General features: G+C 40.2%; 1 protein-coding gene across 1 annotated transcript; it reads right to left on the reverse strand.

Annotated features, from left to right (window-relative positions):
• Positions 1–202: 202 nt before the first annotated feature.
• Positions 203–10,502, reverse strand: LOC134674543 (uncharacterized). The gene is made up of 5 exons (XM_063532650.1): positions 10,260–10,502; positions 5,819–5,956; positions 3,682–3,805; positions 1,318–1,546; positions 203–485 (listed from the first exon to the last, which is right to left on the reverse strand). The coding sequence occupies exons 1-5, from the start codon at positions 10,493–10,495 to the stop codon at positions 220–222; spliced, it is 993 nt and encodes a 330-aa protein (XP_063388720.1). The 5' UTR covers positions 10,496–10,502; the 3' UTR covers positions 203–219.
• Positions 10,503–23,012: the final 12,510 nt, after the last annotated feature.

Raw genomic sequence — 23,012 nt, forward strand, 5'->3', positions numbered from 1 at the left:
GGAGCAAGTCATACTGCTATGCTACCGCAAGGCTGCATCCCTTGGAGCGGCCGGCGTTGGCCCATCGTGTAGAGGAGCCATCATGGATAGGTACTCCAAGATATCAGTTACCTCTAACTATGCCACTGTGTAGTTCTTCTTTTTTTGCAAACTAGCCTCAATCGAATATTTAATACCTATCCTTCAAATAGTAGCCAATTAAAAAAAACTTTATGTACATCACACATTGAAATCCTTATCCGTTCTAATCCTCAAGGTCCGATAGGCCCCATAGGTCCCCTCATCCAAGTCGTCATGTCGGTGCAAGGATCGGCAGGAGTGCGTGCGTGTGAGCATGTCGTAGGACCCCATGTTGCCGCGCACGCGCACGGCGCTCTTGTGCCGCGTGCGCGTACGCGTTTCTGGCTTTAGGACTGTGTCGTAGTATTTTCGTTCTTGAGATTGTAGCCACTTTGAGTTTGAGAGGAGCTTCTTGGTCCATTCATCTGAAAAAAGGGAGTCATTCGAACACTATATGCTATGAAATTCAGGTATGGCAGACTTAGAGCGCATACAGACTAGGTATCTTTACAAAAAAGGGGCTTTGAGGCGTATTTAATTGAGGTGATGATGATTCAAACAAAAGTAAGACTGACGCCCAAACAAATGGGTTTCGCTCTTCTTCTTCCCCGCGTTATCCCGGCATTTTGCCACGGCTCATGGGAGCATGGGGTCCGCTTGACAACTAATCCCATGATTTGACGTAGGCAAAACCAATGGGTTTCTACTTATATTAAGTAGTTTTTTGATTTAGCTATCATTTATCATTATTGTATAAGGACGCACAAATTGAAACATAAAGGCTCAGTTTTATTTTCATACGAACAAATCTATGAGTACTTTATTTATTTGTTTACGTCGTTAGTAAAATTAAAAATCATCATTAAAATCCTTCATGGCACCCGCCTTCCCGCCATACTCATATGGCAGCCCATCATCAGGAAAGTAGTCCACACCCATGGCCGTATTAATCTGCTCGTCACCCAAGTTTATCTGGACCACTTTGCGTCGCCACGGGTACAGGCCTAGGTGGAGCAAAAGAGCTCTTCACAAAGTATAAGCTATACAAAACTAGATTACCATTTAAATCCTTCATGGCACCCGCCTTCCCGCCATACTCATATGGCAGCCCATCATCACGAAAGTAGTCCACACCCATGGTCGTATTAATCTGCTCGTCACCCGAGTATATCTGGACCACTTTGCGTGCCCCGGGTACAGGCCCAGTTGGAGCAACAGAGCTCTTCACAAAGTATAAGCTATACAAAAGTAGATTACCATTTAGATCCTTCATGGCACCCGCCTTCCCGCCATATTCATAGGGCAGCCCTTCATCAGGAAAGTAGTCCACACCCATGGCCGTATTGATCTGCTCATCACCCGAGTGTATCTGGACCACTTTGCGTCGCCACGGGTACAGGCCCAGGTGGAGCAACAGCAGGGACATGGTCTTCAGGCGCTGGGTGTTGATCACGTGGACCTCGGAGAAGCGGGTGGGGTAGGCTGACTGAAAACAATAGACGGGTGTTTATACTCGTAGTCTATCAAGCAAAGTATAGATGGTCAAGCAAATCTTGTCAGTAGAAAAAGGCGCGTAATTCAAATTTTCTATGGGCTGATATCTTTTCGCGCCTACATTTTTCAAATTTGCCGCCTTTTTCTACTGACAAGATCTGCTTGACCCAGTATATGTCAGTAGCAATGCAGTATTGCGCTAAGAAAAGCAGCAATGTACATCGAAAGAAAACATATGTAATTATCATAACCTCAAATTTTACAAATATTTACGGTCAACGAGCATGATTATATAAGTATATATGTTTATACATCGTATATAATTTTGCTGCTGCCTTTGTAATTGTTGTTGTTATCTTTTCCTTTTTCTTTGTTTTTCATGTTTTTGTCCTGTGTATGTGTGCTTTATCAAATAAATCACTTTCTTTCATTATTTCTAAGTACCTACCTACCTATATTTACAAAATAATATGGTCGAGAAGTAAATACTGAACATAAATCTAATTGACTATATGAATTGTTCTGCATCTGAACGAGATTGGTGTCCGGAAATTCTAGTTCTCCTTATCGAATTACAGGGGACTCGTAGCATAACACATCGATACTAATGCTATTACGATTATTAACAAACATTCACCGAATCTGTAAGTATTTTTATCTTATCTTATTTCTCGATTTTGTATCGATTAAAGTGGTCCAGAATAAATACAACGTCTTGGCTTAAAAATCTACGCCAATGTTTCCAAAAAAGCACTTCGTGTAAACTTCTATTTATATTGCCAAAGCAGACGGAATCTAAAGAAAAAAATAATTTTTATACTGGTCTTTATACTAGTGTAGTGGTACCACAATCAAAATTAATAATTAAATTATGTTTAACAAACATTATCTATTACAAGTTGCGCACGAGCGATCTCATCTCTCCGGCGCATGGCAATTATGGAGGCATTCGAGCGAGAAACCCACAGTCGTGTGCAGACAGCCTAATTGGGTCTCATCTCCGAGCTAAATATGTCGAATACGTATTCTAACATTCCTAACCTCTTCTAAGTTAAATTTAGAACCCTCTCCAGCCGGCGTATTATGGATGGTTTTATCTACATGATAAAATAACTGGCACTTTTTAACACCGCGGGATAGAAAGAAACACCGGACGGACACGGTTTTATCACGCTGTCACGTAGACAAGAACGACCATCATATCAATACAGCAAGAAGGATACTTAGTTGTTTTCCGACAACTCCCTTGGGGTCATCCATTAATTACATCACACGTTTAGGGGAAGGGAAGGGGTCAAGAAAATGTGACATATTGTGACATGGGGGAGGGGGGAGACACAAACTTTGTGACGTCACTTTAACCTCATCACTTTAACTTTATTTAAATTATTTTATTCGCTGTACATTTAAATAACATGTTTTTAAAACGATACCTAATCGTTTTTATTCGTTTAATTTTCTTTCCTAAGCAGTTTTGGGTTATAAAATTACTAATATTTATATCGTCAAAAATATTTTGATAAAATATTAATAATACTTAGGCACTTACTTAATTCGATTTGGCGATTTCGTAGAAAATATGTGACGTCACACTAGGGGGGAGGGGTTTGCCAAATGTGACCAAGTGTGACAAGGAGGGGGAGGGGTAAAAAAACCTAGAAATTCGTGTGACGTAATTACCCTCTTTAGTAAAATTAAGATGTTGAAAAGTTGTCGACAGTACGTTAAAAAGGCGTAAGTATTTTTGTGAATTTAGTCGCAGTTTGACTTTATATAGAAAACATATAATATATGTAAGGCGTCTTGCGGTTTTTGTGAATTATTTACGACATTCGGTGAAAACACAAAAAATAGCACGAAATTGCTAATTAAAAAAAACCGGACAACTGCGAGTCGGAGTCGCCCACCGAAGCTTCCGTCCTTTTTAGTATTTGTTGTTAAAGCGGCAATAGAAATACGTGTACATCATCTGTGAAAATTTGAATTGTCTAATAGATATCACGGTTCATGAGATACAACCTGATAACAGACAGAAGGACAGACAGATGGACAGTGGAATCTTAATAATAGGGTCCCGTTTTTACCCTTTGGGTACGGAACCCTAAATATGATGAGGGATTTATATACCTTCATACACCAGATGAAGTCCTTCCAGTAGGTGCCTTTGAAATGATTCTTGATATGAGCCGGCTGCAAGTCACTGACATCTATGAACACCACTTCTTCTCCAGGGGTTGGATCTTCCCGTAACCTGAAATTATTAGACATAGGTTAATTTGATTTATAAATTGGTATTAACCTTTTAACCGCCATAGAATTTTTCATCGAGCGTGCTCGTGTCGCCGGCAGTACGAAATTAAAGTGTTGTCTTATTTATCAGACCGCGGCAAAATGAGCCTGATTTTGTGTCTTATACAGGATGTTTGGTACATCGTTTGCCAAATTAACACGGCAGATTGCTTGAGTTTTTTGCGCATTTTTTTTCAGCTTTTTTTACTTGAGCAGTAGAAAAAAAATGGCCAATTTTTTTCTATGCATGAGTAGATAGCAAATGACTCAACCTATCTGCCGTTTTAATTTGGCAAACGATGTACCAAACACCCTGTATATCAGTCTACGGTGGTTAAAAGGATAAGGTTGACTACAAATGCAAAACTCATCCATCCTACATTCCACGTTACGAGTTTTATGTTAAAAAATTTTCGCTAGAATTTTAGTTAACGTGTATTATAAAATACATACATACATTTATATAATGATATTTTTGTAACAATTATACGTCAAAGTAGCCCTTTTTGTAATAAGTAATTTACTTAAGTTGGCAAGTTTAGCCACAGAATAAATACAGAAAGTTCACTCTCTAACAAAACTGTCTATTACAACGGATATGACCGCAAGGTGGCGCAAAAGTGAGCAGGCGCGGCAACCACTACTGCTAGACACCAAAATTGGTGTGGGCCGAATGTACTTGTAGCCACGCCTGATTGGGCACATTAATAAATTATCTCGTTAATTTACCCGTCCCAAAATAACTTCATGCCATCAAATCACCAAAGTTACAAAATAATTGAGATAGACTCAATCTATTTCAATAGACAACTAATATTAAGTTACAAAAACATTATATATTCAAACTGTTATTATTTCAAAAAGCTAAAATGATAAAGTAAACAAGCCACGATAGACAACAAAGAGACTATTGTCTCTTTTGTCTGACCGTTATTATAAGCGAAGTTATTGGAAATTCGCGATAGAGAAACCAGAATTTCGCACAAACAGGTTTACAAAGGATAGGTACAGTGCGGTCAGGATAGAACTAATAGGACCGTATTTACAAAATTTAATAGTTCATTAATTTTCCGTAACACGAGCTATTTTTTAGGGTTTATCCAAAGACTGCTAATGGGATCTATTAGCTCTTCGGATTCTTATTCATCACCTGTCTATCTTTTGAAAGATTTACGTTTTAAGGTACTTTAAAAAAATATTATACTACATTAAATGTAACAAAAACGGATACTTTTGTAACTTTTCAAAGAAATTCTAATCTTATCTACAATTGCTAATTAATTTCAAAAACTGTTCCCAAAGATTTTTACACATGTCCTTGGATATCACGGGCCTATAATCCCGGTTTTTTTATAGGCTTGCGTGGGGACACAGATCCAACACGTAGAGGCCCCTTGGAGAGCTTTTATGTCATGCAGAACGCCTGCTGGAACCCGTTTACAGCTGCAACAATAGACACCCATGAATCGGTCTCAGCAGGCATTGGGACTATTGCAGAAAAAGAGAACAGTATACCGGTCTATGGATTGAAGTTTGGTTATGTTACATATGTATGTCTTTCCCATCACGGAACAATGGTGTTCCGGTCCTTTGGGAGGCGTGCGCGGAGCCGAAGCCAACACGTAGAGGCCCTTTTGACACTTTAATGAAATGTAAGGGGTACACCGAGCCGATGCTGCCCTTACCCGTGTCATTACATATGTTATTATTAATATTATTTATTATCCAATAAACTCATCTAGCATTTATAGGCTTTTGTTTATAACCATGGCGGAGGTTTTGGTATCCCATGCGTCTGTTCTTACTTTTTAAGGAGCCCACAGATTACCAGTTCGCCGGACGATATCAGCCTGTCAGTTAAACGCAAAAGGTGACAGTTCCGAACAACTGATAGGTTGATATCGTCCGGCAAACTGGTAATCTGTGGGCCCCTTTAAGTCTTAAGTACTGATCAAAATGGCAACATTGTGCTCACCGTATATCTAAGACCATGAGCCAGCGGGCCAGCAGCGCCCTCGCAGAGAGAGGCCTGTCCAGAGCAGTAGGCGCTGGTAGCCGCACCAACGTCATACGTCGTCCGCCGACGCTGCGCGCTCGGAGGGGCACTATGTAACTGCAAAATTATTTCATCATCATCTGCACATCGTCTCTCCAGCGGTAACTAGGGCGTCAAAAACGGCCCGAAAGACCTTAGCGAACTCGGCGCCGTCGACTGGACAGAAACGGCTTTGGACAGAGTAGCATAGCGGTCTTTGGTGTCGGAGGCCAAGATCCACTTCGGCACTTCATCATCATCATCATCATCATCATCATCATCGTCATCATCATCATCATCATCATCATCATCATCATCATCATCATCATCATCATCATCATAGCTGAAAGACGTCCACTGCTGGTCAAAGGCCTCCCCAAAGGTTCTCCACAACGAACGGTCATTCGCTTCCCTCAACCAACGGTTTCCGCGACTTATTAATTTCTTGCAATATTAAATTTATCTTACTTGCTTGACGTTCAAAACTGAAAATCAAGAAATTAAACTTCGCTTCAATACCTGTTCGGTTAGTTTTTAAAAGAGTCCGTAACTTTTATGAGCTCCAGGAGTTCAGCGTTCGTCAGCTATTGTAATCGCATACCATCAGATGGTCCCTATTGCTGTTTCTTACCGAAGTGATATTGAAAACAATTTCCAATAAAGATTTCGTTCATAATTCAAAGAATACATAAACTAAAAATATGAAATATATGTACTTTCGCTCAACTTAACTTACCTATTCTAATATCAGTAATATCTTTATGAAATGTGCTGGTTCGCTCAAGTATGAAGCTCTTTGTAAATGTTCCACAATAATGGGAATGCAAAAGCAATTTTAAAGCAATATTGCTACGACGCTTGACATAGGCGAGTTGAGACTTCTACGTGCATATGTATGCTCCGTTCATCCGTATTTACTGAAATGTTACTTTCAAAGAGTCAGGACACCACGATTTAGAAAAAGATTGGGATAGTTTTGGACTCAAGACATGTTTAAACATATAAAAAGTAGGCAGTGTGATATTTACACCGACGTATTATGGATAAATTTAATATTTTTTTAGGTTACTTAAATAGTAGTTTTATACATGTAAAAATCAGAAGAACATACACACTTATGGTAACATTCCATTTCTGACCGCAACTGCACCACTGGTACTGAACGCGTCGCTGTTATTGTCAATTTCCATAGTAAAATGAATAATTTTTAAGAAAAAAAAACCGACTTCTATGGGGCCCGGTGAAAGATTATGGTAGATGGTGCACTATGTAGAAAAGGAGGTAAAAACAGTACTTTCTAGTAGCATTTCGTTTCCGTGAGGGTCGTAGTTATCTAGCCTAACCTAACCCACTTCTCTGATAGCAGTTCCGTTCTGTGAGGATCGCAATTCGAACCTAATCAAACCCACTTTTCTAGTAGCATTTCGTTTCTGTAAGACTCGCAGTTCTAACCAAACCTAACCCACTTTTGTTCGGTTCTATGAGGATCGCAGTTCAAACCTAACCTAATCCACTTAACGGCGCATGCGGTGCGGTGTACGGGAGTTTGAGCGGGAGGGGTTTGGCATCATCATACCCACATTTTATGGTAGGTAATCATAGTGGTTTATTTAGTTTAGGTATCATAGTGGTTTTCCGGGTCAAGGTCCGGGTCTCTGAGTCAGAGTCCGGGTCCGAGTCCCGGTCCAAGTCCGGGTCCGGGTCCGGGTCCGAGTCCGGGTCCGAGTCCGGGTGCGAGTCCAGGTCCGAGTCCGGGTCCGAGTCCGAGTCCGAGTCCGAGTCCGGGTCCGAACCGGATCTGGGTATGAGTCCGGGTCCCAGTCCAAGTCAAAATCGAAATTCGAAATCACCAAACATGTACTATCGTCGTCGTTGAAGAGTTCTGTTCTGATCATCATCAGCAGTTCCACTTCATCAAATGCGACAGTTTTTAATGTAAATGCTTGATTTTATGCTGAAAATACAAAAAATTCTATACGTATGCCTTTAAGATTTGAGGAGTTCCCTCGATTCCTTATGGATCCCATCATCAGAACTCGAGCTTGACAGAAATGTGGCTTAAAAACTAAACTTGCTTAACAAACATAACGAAGAGGACAAATCGCCAAACGTGAACTATGCGTCGTTGAAGAGTTCCGTTCTGATCATCATCAGCAGTTCCACTTCATCAAATGCGACAGTTTTTAATGAAAATGCTTGATTTTCTGATGAAAATACAAAAATCTCTATACGCATGCCTTTAAAATTTGAGGAGTTCCCTCGATTTCTCATGGATCCCATCATCAGAACTCAAGCTTGACAAAATTGTGGCTTAAAAACTTAACTTGCTTAACAAACATAACGAAGAGGACCAATCGCCAAAGGTGAACTATGCGTCGTTGAAGAGTTCCGTTCTGATCATCATCAGCAGTTCCACTTCATCAAATGTCACGTTTTTGAATGTATATGCTTGATTTGTTGATAAAAACACAAAAATCACCATATGTATGCCTTTAAGATTTGAGGAGTTCCGTCGATTCCTCATGGATCCCATCATCAGAACTGGATTTTGACAAAAACGGGACCAATCTGTATGCATATACATACAATCAAAAAAATCATTTTCAAAATCGGTCCAGTAATGACGGAGATATGGAGTAACAAACATAAAAAATAAAAATAAAAATAAAAAAAATAAAAAAAATAAAAAACATACAACCGAATTGATAACCTCCTCCTTTGGGATTTGGAAGTCGGTTAACAATAGTGCAGCTGATGTCGTTGGAAATGGACTGTTACCTTTAAGTAGGTACAGTACCTATATACAATACATATAAAGTTACGAAATCAAATAATAGTTGGTTGTTACTGTCATTATTGTCATGAATAATAAACACCTACATTTCTAGTTTTATCAGAAATATGCAAGAAAACTGGGTCGATACATACTTTGTAGGTAACCAACTTCTACATTATGGAATGCTTCCTATTGGCATGTAATTCTTAACATTCACGTAAAATGGGGAACCAAACTCAAAATTTTAAAAAGCAAGCTCTCTTAGTGTTTATTCAGTTATTAAAGCACTTTTTCAGCCACTTCTCATATTTTATGGTTTGCAGAATATCTAAGGGAAAGCACTAAGTAAGTTTGGTCATTCGAAGTACAATCCGCTATGTTCATATAGTTCCGAGATATTCATAGAGGAGAATGCAGGCAATATTCGATGCGCGCACCGAGTGCTTGAGTATTATTCCTATTGCTTATCAAGCACAGGCGAGTCAAATTTATGTGGGAGGAGACTGATAATGTGCCCAGTCAGAAATTACGCTTTAATTTTACTTTGGCTACGTCTAAACGAAAAACAGGAATATAAATATTTTTTTAAAACTGATATTATAAAGGAGTTTAAAAGACCTAGCAATTTTTGAAACTTCGTTCGAAGTCTTCAAAGTTTTAATGAGTTTCACGTTTTACACGACTTGAGTCGCCGCCTAGGTAAGATTACTGAAGTATTATAAGGTTATCAATTTCCCGTGCTAAATTACAATGGTTTGGTTAAAAAGTTTAACTAAAATAACAGAATTACATAGCCTTGCCTCCATACTTAAGCCCGTATCGACCATTACGCTATTCCCGACAATATTTTATACTTAAACGGGGCTAAACTTAAATGCGTCCTTGTTTTAAACTCTTAGAGATTGTTGCTTAAAGTTATATCCTACTATTTAAATGCACAGTAAATATTCTAGCGAACGGAAACTGAAACTTTAGTTGAGTCATTAGTCTTTAAACTGTCGTAAAAGCGCCGTATCATCCGTGATATTAACAATTGTAACTTTGCGGCTGCCACCAGGATAGGCATTGTTTGTGAGGCCTACAATTTAACTTGTCAGGAATTCAAAAATGTTATGTGGTCGCCCAGAGTCTGTTCAGTCAAGCGTACTTAGCGTCCTTGGAATAACTCCAACTTAGCTAGTTAATCAAGTAACCTATCAGGGGTGGATTTATTTACGTATCATGACAGCTAGACAGAATGTCCTCATCATCCGGATGTAGCTTGTGCCATAGCTCAGTTAGCCCACACGCCTTTGGCCTCGTTACCATCTAACACGCTTGGTGGCCTCGCCTTCATCCCCGCTGCAGGTGGTCAGCAATAAGTCCAACCTAGCTAGTTCGTCAAGAGACGCATTAAGAGTGTGCATTATTGTGGACTTACGTATCTTGACAGCTAGATAGAAAATCCTCGTCATCCGGGTGTAGCTTGACCCATAGCTCAGTTAGCCCGCCCGGGCTTTTGGCGGCCTCGCCTTCATAACCGCTGCAGGTGGTCAGCAATAAGTCCAACGTAGCTAGTTCATCAAGTGACGTATTAAGGATGTCCATTAAGTATTGTTAACTTACGCATCTTGACAGCTGGATAGAATATCGTCGTCATCCGGATGTCGTTTGTGCCACAACTCAGTGAGCCCGCCCGGGCCTCTGGCCGCATAATACCGCCTGGCGCGTTTACCGGCCTCGCCTTCATCCCCGCTGCAGGTGGTCAGGAATAAGTCCAATGTGGCTAGTTCGTCCGGTGAGGCGGCGCGTGTGAGGTTGTCGCGGGCCCATCGCTGGGAGAACGAAGCTGCCGGCGACATTCTGGGTCTGGAAAACGATAGTTTGCTGTTGTTATGCTAAATTAAATATTATTCACATTTTTAATCGACTTCATAAAAAGGAGGAGGTTATAAATTCGATTTATTTGTATGTATTTTACCTCATAAATCCGTCATTTCTGAACCAATTTGGAAAATTATTTTTTTTTGTTTACAACGTTATTTATTTTGTTCATTTTGAAGTCGGTTTTTAAATTTTTAAGAGATAAGTAAAAATTTTATGTACTGTTGGCAACACCAAGTCTACCCTACCCCTCATAGGGTATAAAAACCGGTGCAAACTGTTGCTCGGGACATTTTGCCTTCGGCCGCCGTCGTGTTTGCGTGAGCTATTTTGTTATCGTTCCATGCTGTTGTTTTATATTTCGTTTAGCGATATTCAATGTAAGATTCGTTCCTTTGTTTAATAAAATTATTGTGATTCGTTATTCTGATTGTTTTCGTTCTAAAATCCACCCTGAGACCTTAAATCAGAAGTTGGATAAAGAACGTTGCAGCCCACATTAAAAGGGAACAAATTTTGCATTTGACTACTTTTATTGTGTGTTAGTTAATGCGCGTGTCATTTTATGTGTTGTTTACGATGTAATTCCGGTTACGTGAGGGTAGTTTTTAAAAGCATTCCGTTACATTGCTTTTAGTGTTCGATTTTGCGTTACCGTATTGCTTATTGTAGTAAATTTGTGTTTCATTCTGGCAAATCATTATCAATCATAGTTTTGTCTTTGACGTTGTTTGTGTGCGGTTGCCAAAAGTGTGTTAATTAATTGATTAGACCGACTAGTATTGATTTGTAGTTTGCATTTTAATTGATTAAGGTTAATTCCTGCGACGTTAAGGAAGTTACGGGATGTCGCGTTCGCGAAGTAGATTCGCGTATTCGTACGAGTAGTAGTTCCCAAAATGGCTCACGCGTCCGTTCTCGGCACCGATTGCAATCTGACTCGCGGGAACGCGATTATTCGGGTACTAGGCGTTCTAGATCACGTTACCGTCGTGATTTCTCGCGTGTTCGATCGCGTTACCGGTCACGGAGTGCGCATCATAGCAGGACGTCGCCGTCTTATCGATATTCGCGTAGCAGGTCTCCAGACGATTATAATAGACCTCCAAGACGTTTGCGTAGTAGTTCTCACGCTGGTAGCAGTTCTCGTGCACGTAGGCGCAAACGATCCGAAAGCAAATCGCCTCAGCGACGTTATCGGGAACGCGTGTCAAGAAAGTCGCATACTCGCGTAGTTGCCAACGCCCCTTCAGTAGTAAATGGTTCTAATACAGGTCGATCGTTTACACCTCCACTACCGCCCGACAATGCCAACGTACCAAAGCCTTGTATTAGTGCGGATCGCGATACTACACAAGATTCGAGTGCGGTACTACCCGGCGCATCTCACATCGCACAAGCTCTAGTAGAAGCGACTAAATTTGCGTAACCTGTGAGATCACATACATATTTCGTTTCCAATATTGACCCTACGAAACGTCTTAAAGACTCAGGCGGATTTTTCTGTCAATCTTCGGAAGTGCTGTTTCCTGGTCACTGAGGTCGAATACCTAGATAAGTTAATAAGTCAAGGTCAGGTTAGGCCGAGCCCACGTAAAGTAGAAGCCCTCGCCACCGCAAAACTTACGTGTATGTAAGTACGTCAGTTTCTTGGCCCTACCGACTGACATGGCGTTCGTCGCCTACTGACATGGCGTTCGTCGCCTACTGACATGACGTCCATCGCCTACCTACTGACATGGTGTCCGTTGCCTACTGACATGGCGTTCGTCGCCTACTGACATGGCGTTCGTCGCCTACTGACTTGGCGTTCGTTGCCTACTGACATGGCGTTCGTCGCCTACTGACTTGGCGTTCGTTGCCTACTAACACGGCGTTCGTCGCCTACTGACACGGCGTTCGTCGCCTACTGACACGGCGTTCGTCGCCTACCTACTGACATGGCGTTCGTCGCCTACTGATAATGCGTTCGTCGCTGGTCTAGCTCGTACGTCGAGCCTATCCGTTCGTCGGAGTAAACCCGAACAAGCATACATTTGTTATTGCGTTTGGGCATGCCACAGGTGGGTAAAGACTTGATGTACGTCATCGTCTTGCCTAAAGGTCCTGTGTAGGTGTTCGTCACCTGACGACCGTATACCTACCTACGGTCGTGGCTATGTGTTCGTCACTGTCTAACTCGTAGGTCGAGTTTAACCGTTCGTCGGTTACCCCGTGCATTCCGTCATTGAGATCAAGCCCCGTACTCAGCGGATGCTGCTCTGAACGAGTCTACTGACGATACCTTACTGAAGTTGGCTTGGAATGAAAGGAAAACAGTAACAGGGCAGTATTATTTTCTTATTTAAATCTTATATGCAAGCATGCCACGTTATCTTCGCTCTGATATGTTGCTTTTGATTGCAGCATACGTACTATGAGTCCTAATAGAGTCAGAAGAGTTTGTAAAAGAAAAGAAAAACACATGTTAAATAGTAAAAGATTTATTGACAAAACATTGAAATAAAATACATGGGAGATGTGATAGAAATTACATGTAATTGAGTGTGTTATAATGACTGCTCTCTCTAATTCCAGCTGATGATTATGATGACTGTCCAGGTGAAGATCTGACGGAGCTCACACCTGAAGCCTGTACCAGTTGCTCGGAACCGGCACCACCAGCCCATCTGACCCGGCGCGAGCGGAGTACCCGTCCTTCAGCCGTCTACTGCTTACCCAAGAGGGCAAGAGGTCGTGGACGACCTCAAGTCAGGAGAAGCCGTGTTGGCAACACCAAGTCTACCCTACCCCTCATAGGGTATAAAAACCGGTGCAAACTGTTGCTCGGGACATTTTGCCTTCGGCCGCCGTCGTGTTTGCGTGAGCTATTTTGTTATCGTTCCATGCTGTTGTTTTATATTTCGTTTAGCGATATTCAATGTAAGATTCGTTCCTTTGTTTAATAAAATTATTGTGATTCGTTATTCTGATTGTTTTCGTTCTAAAATCCACCCTGAGACCTTAAAGTACTTATACAAAATGACTTTAACCTCTTCTACCTCTCTGTATACGTGGTGTGTCTGAACATGGGGCTTTAAATCTGGGGCTTGATTTTAATCGCTAAACTGAGCTGCTTTTACTATGGGACCAACTCTAAAAAATTTTGGCTTTTCCATAGAAAACGTCGATATCTGATCAGCCAAAATGTATGAAAAAATAAAATTTTTTTTCGGGATTTCGGGGCTGGTGCCATAATAAAAGTAGCTCAGTTTAGCGAGTAGAATCGAGCCCTGGATTTAAAGCCCCATGGTCAGACACACCCTGTATAGTCATGAACAGAAACCCTCCTATTAGTAGATGTAAAGTTTAAAATATCTATCTCTGACTCTATCTGTCACTTAATTACTTAATACAAAGGTTGTCTGGGAGAGATCGCTCTTCAGCGATAAGACCGCTGTACCTCTAATTTTGCTAATAATTGTGACTTGTAATGTTTATCTTATTCGTTAAGTGTGTGCAATAATAGTAGTTACATTACTACAGAGGCCGGGACGAAAGGGGTTGCCGGCCGAAGACATATAGAAGGCCGAGCGAAGCGAGGCCGGATAGGTCTGAGCGCGGGCAACCCCATTTCCCGCCGAGGTATGTATAGTGCTTTTCTCAAACATGCAATGAAATAAATAAAATAAAAAATCCACGAAACCCAAGTTTTATTTATAGAAAAAGTAAACTACACCCAAAATATAACCAACACGTACCTATATATCATTATCACGCGTATGTTTTACACGAGTCGTGTATTTTACTACCCGTATATTTTCATGTATCTTTGATTTTTTCGCCTTGTATCCGTCTGACTGTCGTTTTCGTCACATAATCTTTCATGTTGATATCATGTTTCACATACATCGTTGCTTTATGCATGGAGTAAATAAGTATAATTTCCACAGTGTTGACGAATTTGTAGTTACATTAATTTAAAATATGCCACAACTGTTTCTAATAAACTGTAAGCCATTTTTCTCAGTTTCTCAAATAATAAAATTGCCATAAGCAACCATATACATACTTCGTCTTTGATTTGGCGGCAGAGGCAGCATGTTATTTAAAATCAATTCTGCTTACGCTGCCAATTGTTGGAATTGGCACCTACGATTACAATTAATATTAATTTCATTATTTCGTCGGGACTCATATTATAGTAAAAAAATCAACAACGCGCCACAAATCCAATAAAACAGAAATACAGAATGAAAATTTTTCAACTTTGCCTCCATAACAATTTAAAAAAAAATAACTACGCGTGTTTGAGTAGACCTTTTTACCGCTAACGTTTAGATGAAATATTTTAAATGTTATTATTTGTGTAGTTAAATTTATAATTTAAAATTATAGACTTTGGTTAATAATGTATTATTTATTAAGTTCATGTCGATTTTATACAAATAAAACTGCAAATTATAGCAAAAATTGTTTTTTGTTTTTTTTTATAGGCGTAGTGGCAGAGTGTCATTACGACCCATAAAGCAAATACTGCTTCTAGTTTTTTTTAATGGATGAATGCCACGATGCTGTGTCACAAACACCTGTGAAATGAAAATTAAAAAAGAGGACTTTGCCGGCCTAGGCCTGCAAGATTTGTGTGAAATTCCATTAACGACCTTTTGTCCTAGCCGCACCTGAAACGTCATACTTCGCAGCCTATTATATAAGGAACATAACATCAATATTTCATTGCATGTTTGAGAAAAGAAAATTTATGTTCATTTTATGTTATTAACAAATTTTGAATTTACATAATATACTTCAAATAAAGTATAAGTAACAAGAACATACCCTTATATTCTACTTTAGTCTGTAGCGACAAAGTTTGTCGAAGTTTAGAGTTTCTCAATAAGAATATTTCTCATTCTTTGCAAGTTCTGTTTGCGTGCTAAAAACTTCTGGAAAGCATTTCAAAGTAAAAGAACTATAAACAGGTAGGTGAGTAATAAAATGTGTAGTTAAAACTTATAAATTACTGTTACTAATTGTGTTCCTTTTAAAAAAAAATTTTTAGGAAATTGTGTTCCTTTAAAAAAATATTTTTTAGAAAGATTTGTCCTCTCACGAGCAAATTTAATATAAATCGTACTTATCAACAACGAATAAATGTGTACCTTATGCCAACACTAGGCATTTAACATCAAAACATATTTTTATGAATAGCCGTAAATAATAGTACAGCATCAGATGCGTCCCCGTTTCAAATTGTAAATAAGTTTTTGGCAAAAATTTCATTTTTGGTACAAGCTTTTATCGCCGACTGTACTTTTTTTCCACAGTCAACTAATACTCATCGAGACAATTCTAAGAACCCCAAACATAATTCGGTTTCGTTGTTTTATCACAGAGTTCCTATGGCCACCTCCGGTCTCCATCATCAGATCAGCTCGATGATACCATAATATTGCATTGTCACCCGACTTACATATATATGCAAAATTTCAGCTCAATCGGAAACCGGGAAGTGGATCAAATTTAACTTGCAAGATTTGATTACAGACAGACAGCCAGACAGACAACGGTCAGGTGAAACTAAATAAAAGCTTGTAAAATTATTATTAAATATAACCGGGTACCTGCTGCCGCCTCCCCCGTTTTAACCCACTCTCCCCTTTATAGTTATTTCACACACAACTTCTCGCAACTGTACTATATGGAAATATATGACAATATCGTCACGTTCCAATATTTGCTCCTCTTGAATCGTGTCGTGTACAGTCAGCAGCAGAAGTTGCTAAGCGGGCGAGGTGTTCAAAATTACCTTGACGCGCTCTTATTCTCTCAACAATAAAGTCGCATCAAGATCATTTTGAACACCTCGCCCGCTGTGCAACTATTGCTGCTGATTGTACCTATTTTTTGTGGGAAAAATGTAATGCATTGACATTGCTTGTAAACCTTGACGCTTCTTTGGTTTTGGCTAAAATTATAAGAGTCAGCGTTATTAAAATGTTTTATTACATGTAAAACCAATCATAATAAATAAGACTTCTACATAGATTACACAGTTCAATGAGTAGTGTTTTAACTAGTTTTAAGAGGCCCACAGATTATTGTTCGCCGGATGATATCAGCTTGTCAGTTGTTCGGAGCTGTCAAATTTTGCGTTTAACTGACAGGCTGATATCGTCCGGTGAACTGGTAATCTGTGGGCCCCTTTAAAGTGACACAGCCACAAAAACTGTTGTGTGTTTCTATAATACAGTCACCATCAGATGTGGCTAAAGTGTTCACAAATATCTGAACTAAACCTCTATTATTACTTAAGATGTAAATGTACATGTTCAGATATTTTTGAACACCTAGGCCGCTCAAATAATATGTGTAATGGTGACTGTACAGCTTTACGAGTCATTTTGGTAGCTACACGGCGGGAAGAAGTTGATAAATCAAGATATAAAATTGAAGTTTGAACTTGAAGTACACAAGGTTCAAATATCTTCAATTTAAAACTGCAAATTATTGTCAATCCGCAAGTTTCTTATATCTTGAACCTGTATTTACCACGTGCCGCTTTTTACGGAGTCTATCCGCCTTTCACGGCTAGTGCCTTCGCCCTTGGGTTTAACTTGAACGGTCTAGCGCACCCAAGAGATTTAGAATATATGGTTTCATCTAAAAATTTTAGAAGGTAAGCCCAGAGGGAATCAAGGGACGTCTGTATGATGGTTTGGCATTGCCGTACCTAGTTATGAGTAACTACTAGTACCTAAAGGGGCCCACTGATTAACAGTCCGCCGGACGGTATCGGCGTGTCAGTTAGAACAAAATTTTGACAGTTCCGAACAACTGACAGGCCGATATCGTCCGGCGGACTGTTAATCAGTGGGCCCCTTAACAGGGCTCTGAGATGTGGACCTTGTAAGCATAACAGGGATGCTGATAAGCAATAATGTGTCAACCCGCATTAATTTTGCAATAAGATGTCAACTCAAAAAAAGACGCTTAAAGTTGTAATTTTATTGCAAAATGGATGTGGGTTGACACATTTTTGCTAAACACCATTCTACTTAAAACTGAATAAAATATGTATGTCTAATAATTTACACATGTCGTTTTTCTATTGTTTTTTTTTTATGTCAACATGATTTCAAATTAGATTGGTACGTCTCGTTGGAAGTAGAATGGTTCATTCATAAATGTATTTTAATGTTTTGGTGATACCTACGTATCACCGAACAACAGCTTGATGAATCACACCATAATCACACGTTAGCCATAGCCATGGACAATAGTTATGTACATATTTGTACAACAAGAGATCAAAGTTTGATATTTCTTCGAGTGCTTATTTTGAGTCCCGTGCAAGCGAAAGATTCTATAATACTACTCGCTACGCTCGTGAATCTAATTTAGAATCTTGAGCGTAGTAAGGGATTCAAAAGCGCACGAGATGTAAATAACTTTGATCTCGTGAAGTACACATAATTTTTCACCCTAAGCAGTGAGAACATACCTAGAGCGACAGATATAATAGAACCCAAGTATATCGAACTTGTATTAGACCCCGCATGTTGAAATAACATTTGACTATAAAGGTCACTTGAATGTCATTTTGTCTCACTCAGTGAGCAAAATGCGATTTTGCTCAGTGAGTGAGACAAAATGACTCAGTGAGCAAAATCGCATTTTGCTCACTGTTTTTAAGAAGCAAAGTACCCTTGTTCGAGCTGCTGAGGTGAAAAAAATTTTTCCTTTGTAAAAACCGATCACGAGATTTGTTAACACAATTGAAATTAAGTAGTTTAAACTTTAAACACCTTTAAATGGTGATGAGGTCATTTTTGGTAAGGAAAAACTTTTTATGAATACACAATCTATTTGGTGCAGTAAAAAGGTTCACCAGAACTATTTAATTGTTTATGGGATGTTATGGAAAGGCTAAATTTTATACCTACTTTGATAAACGTTGAAAAATACGATTTTAGGTGGTTATTACCTACTCATTATTAATAATTATCTTGGCATAACTGATTAAATTAATTAAATTGTGTAGGTACTATATTTTATAACTAAAAATTTTGGCTCAGCGATCCAAAGAGAATTGGTTCCCGATCCTGCACAACTATACTACTATATGTCTATATTTTATAAACTATTATATTATTTACATGGCCTAGCCACACATTTTGACTAAGGTGTAGAGTTTGTGAAGTTAGGGCTTGTAGAGTTAGAAGCTTAGCTTTCTGATAACTTTTTGTCAGTGCGAGTTTTATGGTTTCGTCTTGGCAACATTTTACATGAAAATGTTTTTGGTGGGATCTATAAGTTTCCGATCAAGAAATCAGAATCGGGTTTCAGAGATCTGAATTTGTTTTGAGGTTGGTCAGTATCACTATGTTAAAATATGATACAGTTTAAAATCCGGTTAAATTGACTCACCAAACAAAGACTGATATAATATATGTATAAAAACACATTGAATGACCTTAGAATAACAATAGGAAGTCGATTTCTTAACATCACCATCTGCTTCACATAGATTTTATCGTGCACAAAAACTACGCATTATTTTGCCATCATATATATCGGAGCGGCCAATTTGGTTAAAAATATCTGAGCACGCACTCTACAGCCTTGACAATAGAGGCGTGTTTAGATATTTGTGAGCGCCTTGGTTGCTTCGATATACAGTGTGTTTGACAAGAGCGTGACCGGTGTACATGTATGTTTTAAGGATGTGGCATAGAAATAAAAGTACTGGCTGAATAGAATGTTCTTTTGCCTACAATGCTTCGTAAAAAATAATACAAAACATCTGATAGTATCCCACCTAAACTTCAATAAAAAAAAAAGAATGTCGCTTAGAATCGTAATTCACGTTAATAATGAGGCAGTACGGTCTTCTGTACGTACCCGAAAGGGCCCAAAATGTCATGAAACCAAGCTGTAATTAAATGAATGAAGCATTATGTGGAGTGATGACTTACGGCTCCGAAACGTGGTCTTTCACTATCGGTCTCATCTCAAAATTCAAAGTCGCTCAACGAGCTATGGAGAGGGCTATGCTCGGAGTTTCTCTGCGTGATCGAATCAGAAATGAGGAGATCCGTAGACGAACTAAAGTCACCGACATAGCTCACCGGATTAGCAAGCTGAAGTGGCAATGGGCAGGCCACATTGCGCGCAGAGAAGATGGCCGATGGGGTCGAAAAGTGCTCGAGTGGAGACCACGGACTAGCAAACGCAGCGTAGGACGTCCACCCACAAGATGGACGGACGACCTTGTTAAAGCCGCTGGAAGACGCTGGATGCGGGTGGCTTCCAACCGGTACGAATGGAGGTCCAAGGGGGAGGCCTATGTTCAGCAGTGGACGTCTTATGGCTGAGATGATGATGATGATTATGTGGAGTATACAAATGTTTACGACTTACCAGGAAGCGGAAAAAATTAAAAAAAGACCTCCTCCATATAGGATTTAAAACGGGTCTTGCATATCTTTTCAAAAAATCCACTTCTATCATTGCGTTCTGGGCCTTCTGGGCAAGTCAAACTACAGAAAAAGGTTTGAAGATATATCTAGATACAATCAGAAGGCGATTCCGCCGAAGGCCGTCTCTTTGGTACCATGTTGTGATGTCTTTTGACCATTTTTCTCTTTTGTCTCGGAGCATGTGGCCGGTCCACTTCCACTTTAGTTTTTTCATAGTGTGGTTTATCGATTATTTTTGTTCTCTTTCTAATGTCCTCCAGACATCTTAAATATTACAAAATTTCAACCCTTCTATCTCTAAATTATTAAAATTTAAATATTAATTTCAGATTCACCGTATTGATCATAACGCAACCATAATAATTATCAACACTAGCGACCCGCCCTAACTTCGCACGGGTTAACAAATTATACACCTAAACCTTCCTCAAACACTCTATTGATAGGTGAAAACCGTATGAGAATCCGTTCAGTAGTTTTTGAGTTTATCGCGAACATACAAACACACAAACGTCTACAGAGGCAGCGAGGGACTTTGTTTTATAATGTGATGTAGTGATAATATCGTGTCATCGCGTTCTGGGTAGGTAATTATAATGACAATCTAATTATACACAATAGGACAGGCCATGGAGGTCATGCTAAACCTTTCACCGCTGCACTTACACATACAACAAGAGGCCAGTCTCTCAGCGGTAAGGTTACGAACCCTCAATATATGGTCTAACACCACAGGAGCTCTTCACACAACATGCCTGGAAAAGTTATACAGCGAGTTTCCGGTGCTCATGGCGGGTACGGATCGAACTCACAAACAAGCCATTTTTGACAAAAGGTACAAAATACAATTATTTGAGGACGACAACTGCGAAGGACTCAATCCCCGGGAGCTGAGAATCTTCACTGATGGGTCCAAAACAGACAGCGGATCAGGCTCTGGAACCTTCTCAGAAGACCTGAACATGTCAATCACCACTCCGCTAGGAGCCCATAACTCGGTATTCCAGGCTGAGTGCATGGGCATTATTAACGCGGCGGCTGCCATCACTGCAAGGAAGGTAGTAGGATCCTCCATCCGCATACTCTCCGACAGTAGAGCAGTCTTAATGGCCCTAAAAAGCCATATAATCACATCCAAACTTATACACGAATGCCACGAACGACTAATGGAGGTATGTCAGAACAATAAGATCACCTTACAATGGATCAAAGGACACAGTGGATCCCGAGGCAACGACGCCGCGGACGAGCTCGCCAGACAAGGATCGGGTGCGGGGCCTATTGGCCCGGAACCGATCCTCCCGATACCGTTTAGTAAGGTACGCTCAATGCTGCTGGCACGTACAGGGAAACTACACACAGAACACTGGCTGAACCAAGCTGGATGCAGACAGGCCAAGCAAGCCATGCCTAGCATGAACGGTAAGCTCACAAGGACGCTCCTTCAACTAGGAAAGGTTCGACTGAGTATGGTAACCAGTGTCATAACAGGTCATGGACTTTTTAACAAACATCTTTTTATAACAGGTGTCACAGACAGTCCCCTATGCCGTGGGTGCATGGAGAAAGAAGAAACAGCCTCTCACGTGGTGCTGGAGTGCAGCGGATTGGCCCCATACAGGGCAAAACATCTCGGATCCCCGAGAGACCTCCCCGAGGTCCTACTCAACATCAAAGGTCTGATAGGATTCCTCGAGGAGCTGGGCTGGCAAGACTAGCCCACCCCATATCACGCAAAATAGGCGCAAGACGTCGAGTTGCGGAAAATCGCCCGTACTACAATACAATACAATACAATACACAATAGGACAGCAACACACGCGCATAATTACAAGAATGACACAAATTTGACACTTGACACTCAAATTCCGTGGCTCAAATTAGCCAATCCGACCTTTCCGTGTTGCAACATCCCGACACAGACGTGTAATGTCAAGGGAATGAGATAGGATATGCATTGTTTCGTGCACTTTGAATTTCCTTTCCAATTGCGGGTATTTGGGTCGGTTTGTTTACTATTTACACGGTGGAAAACAGTCTAACGGTAAGCTTAGTGAACGCATGCATTTTAATTTTAAATATGTCTTAACGCCACTTGCACCATCCCACTAACCCGGGTTTAACCGGTTAAACCATTAACCCACAGTGTCAAATTGTACTGGTAACCATGACAACTCTAGGTTTAACCGGTTAACCCCGGGTTAGTAAATGGTGCAAGTGGCCCTTAGACTCACTTGCACCATTCCATGGCAACCTGGCGTTACCATGGTTACCAGTTTTCGACGCTAGGTTAACGGTTTATCCGCTTATTCCCGGGTTAGTGGAATGGCACAAGTGGCCCTTAGTGCGTTAAACTCAACTACCTATGTGCTGTTTTAGCTTACCTTTTCGAAATATTTAGGCCGTAATTATGTTTCAACAATTTTCTTTACCATGGTAATGACAACTACTAGAAATAGCTTATTTGCCAGGTGGCCAGCGGAATTACCATTCCATTCACCTCCGGTGATCGTTGGGATTGCTCATTCTCATTACACAAAAGCACAGACTACTCACCTACTAGAAGTACCGATCGTTCGGATTCAGAAAATAATTTCCTCGACAAATCAGCGATAGCTGAAACTAAAAGCAATCGCTGCTTTGCTGAGAAAATTACTTATTGTGTACTGTTTTAGAAAAAAACGCTTGATGACGGAATTTCCCGTATGACGGATTTGGCCGCATTGATCTTACACCAGTATTACTGCAGCAGGATTGCAGAGCAATATTACTACCGACTCCATGGCGTTAGCAACTGTCAAAGGTTTGCATACATGGCCCCCTCATAGCTTGCTCCTTTCTCTAGTTAAGTTCTATGAGATTTGGCTTAAAGCGCTGGCATCCAGGGCATAAAAGTCCATTAAAAAAACAAGACTTTGACACAATTGTAGGGATTGATAGCACAAGCTATGCTGACGCCATCTGCTTAATACTTCGACCGGCCAATCCCATTACAGCGGCAAATGTCAACATTCCGGGTGTCATCGATTTTAAC

Source organism: Cydia fagiglandana, chromosome 20 (assembly GCF_963556715.1).
Source record: "Cydia fagiglandana chromosome 20, ilCydFagi1.1, whole genome shotgun sequence".
Lineage (NCBI taxonomy): Eukaryota > Metazoa > Arthropoda > Insecta > Lepidoptera > Tortricidae > Cydia > Cydia fagiglandana.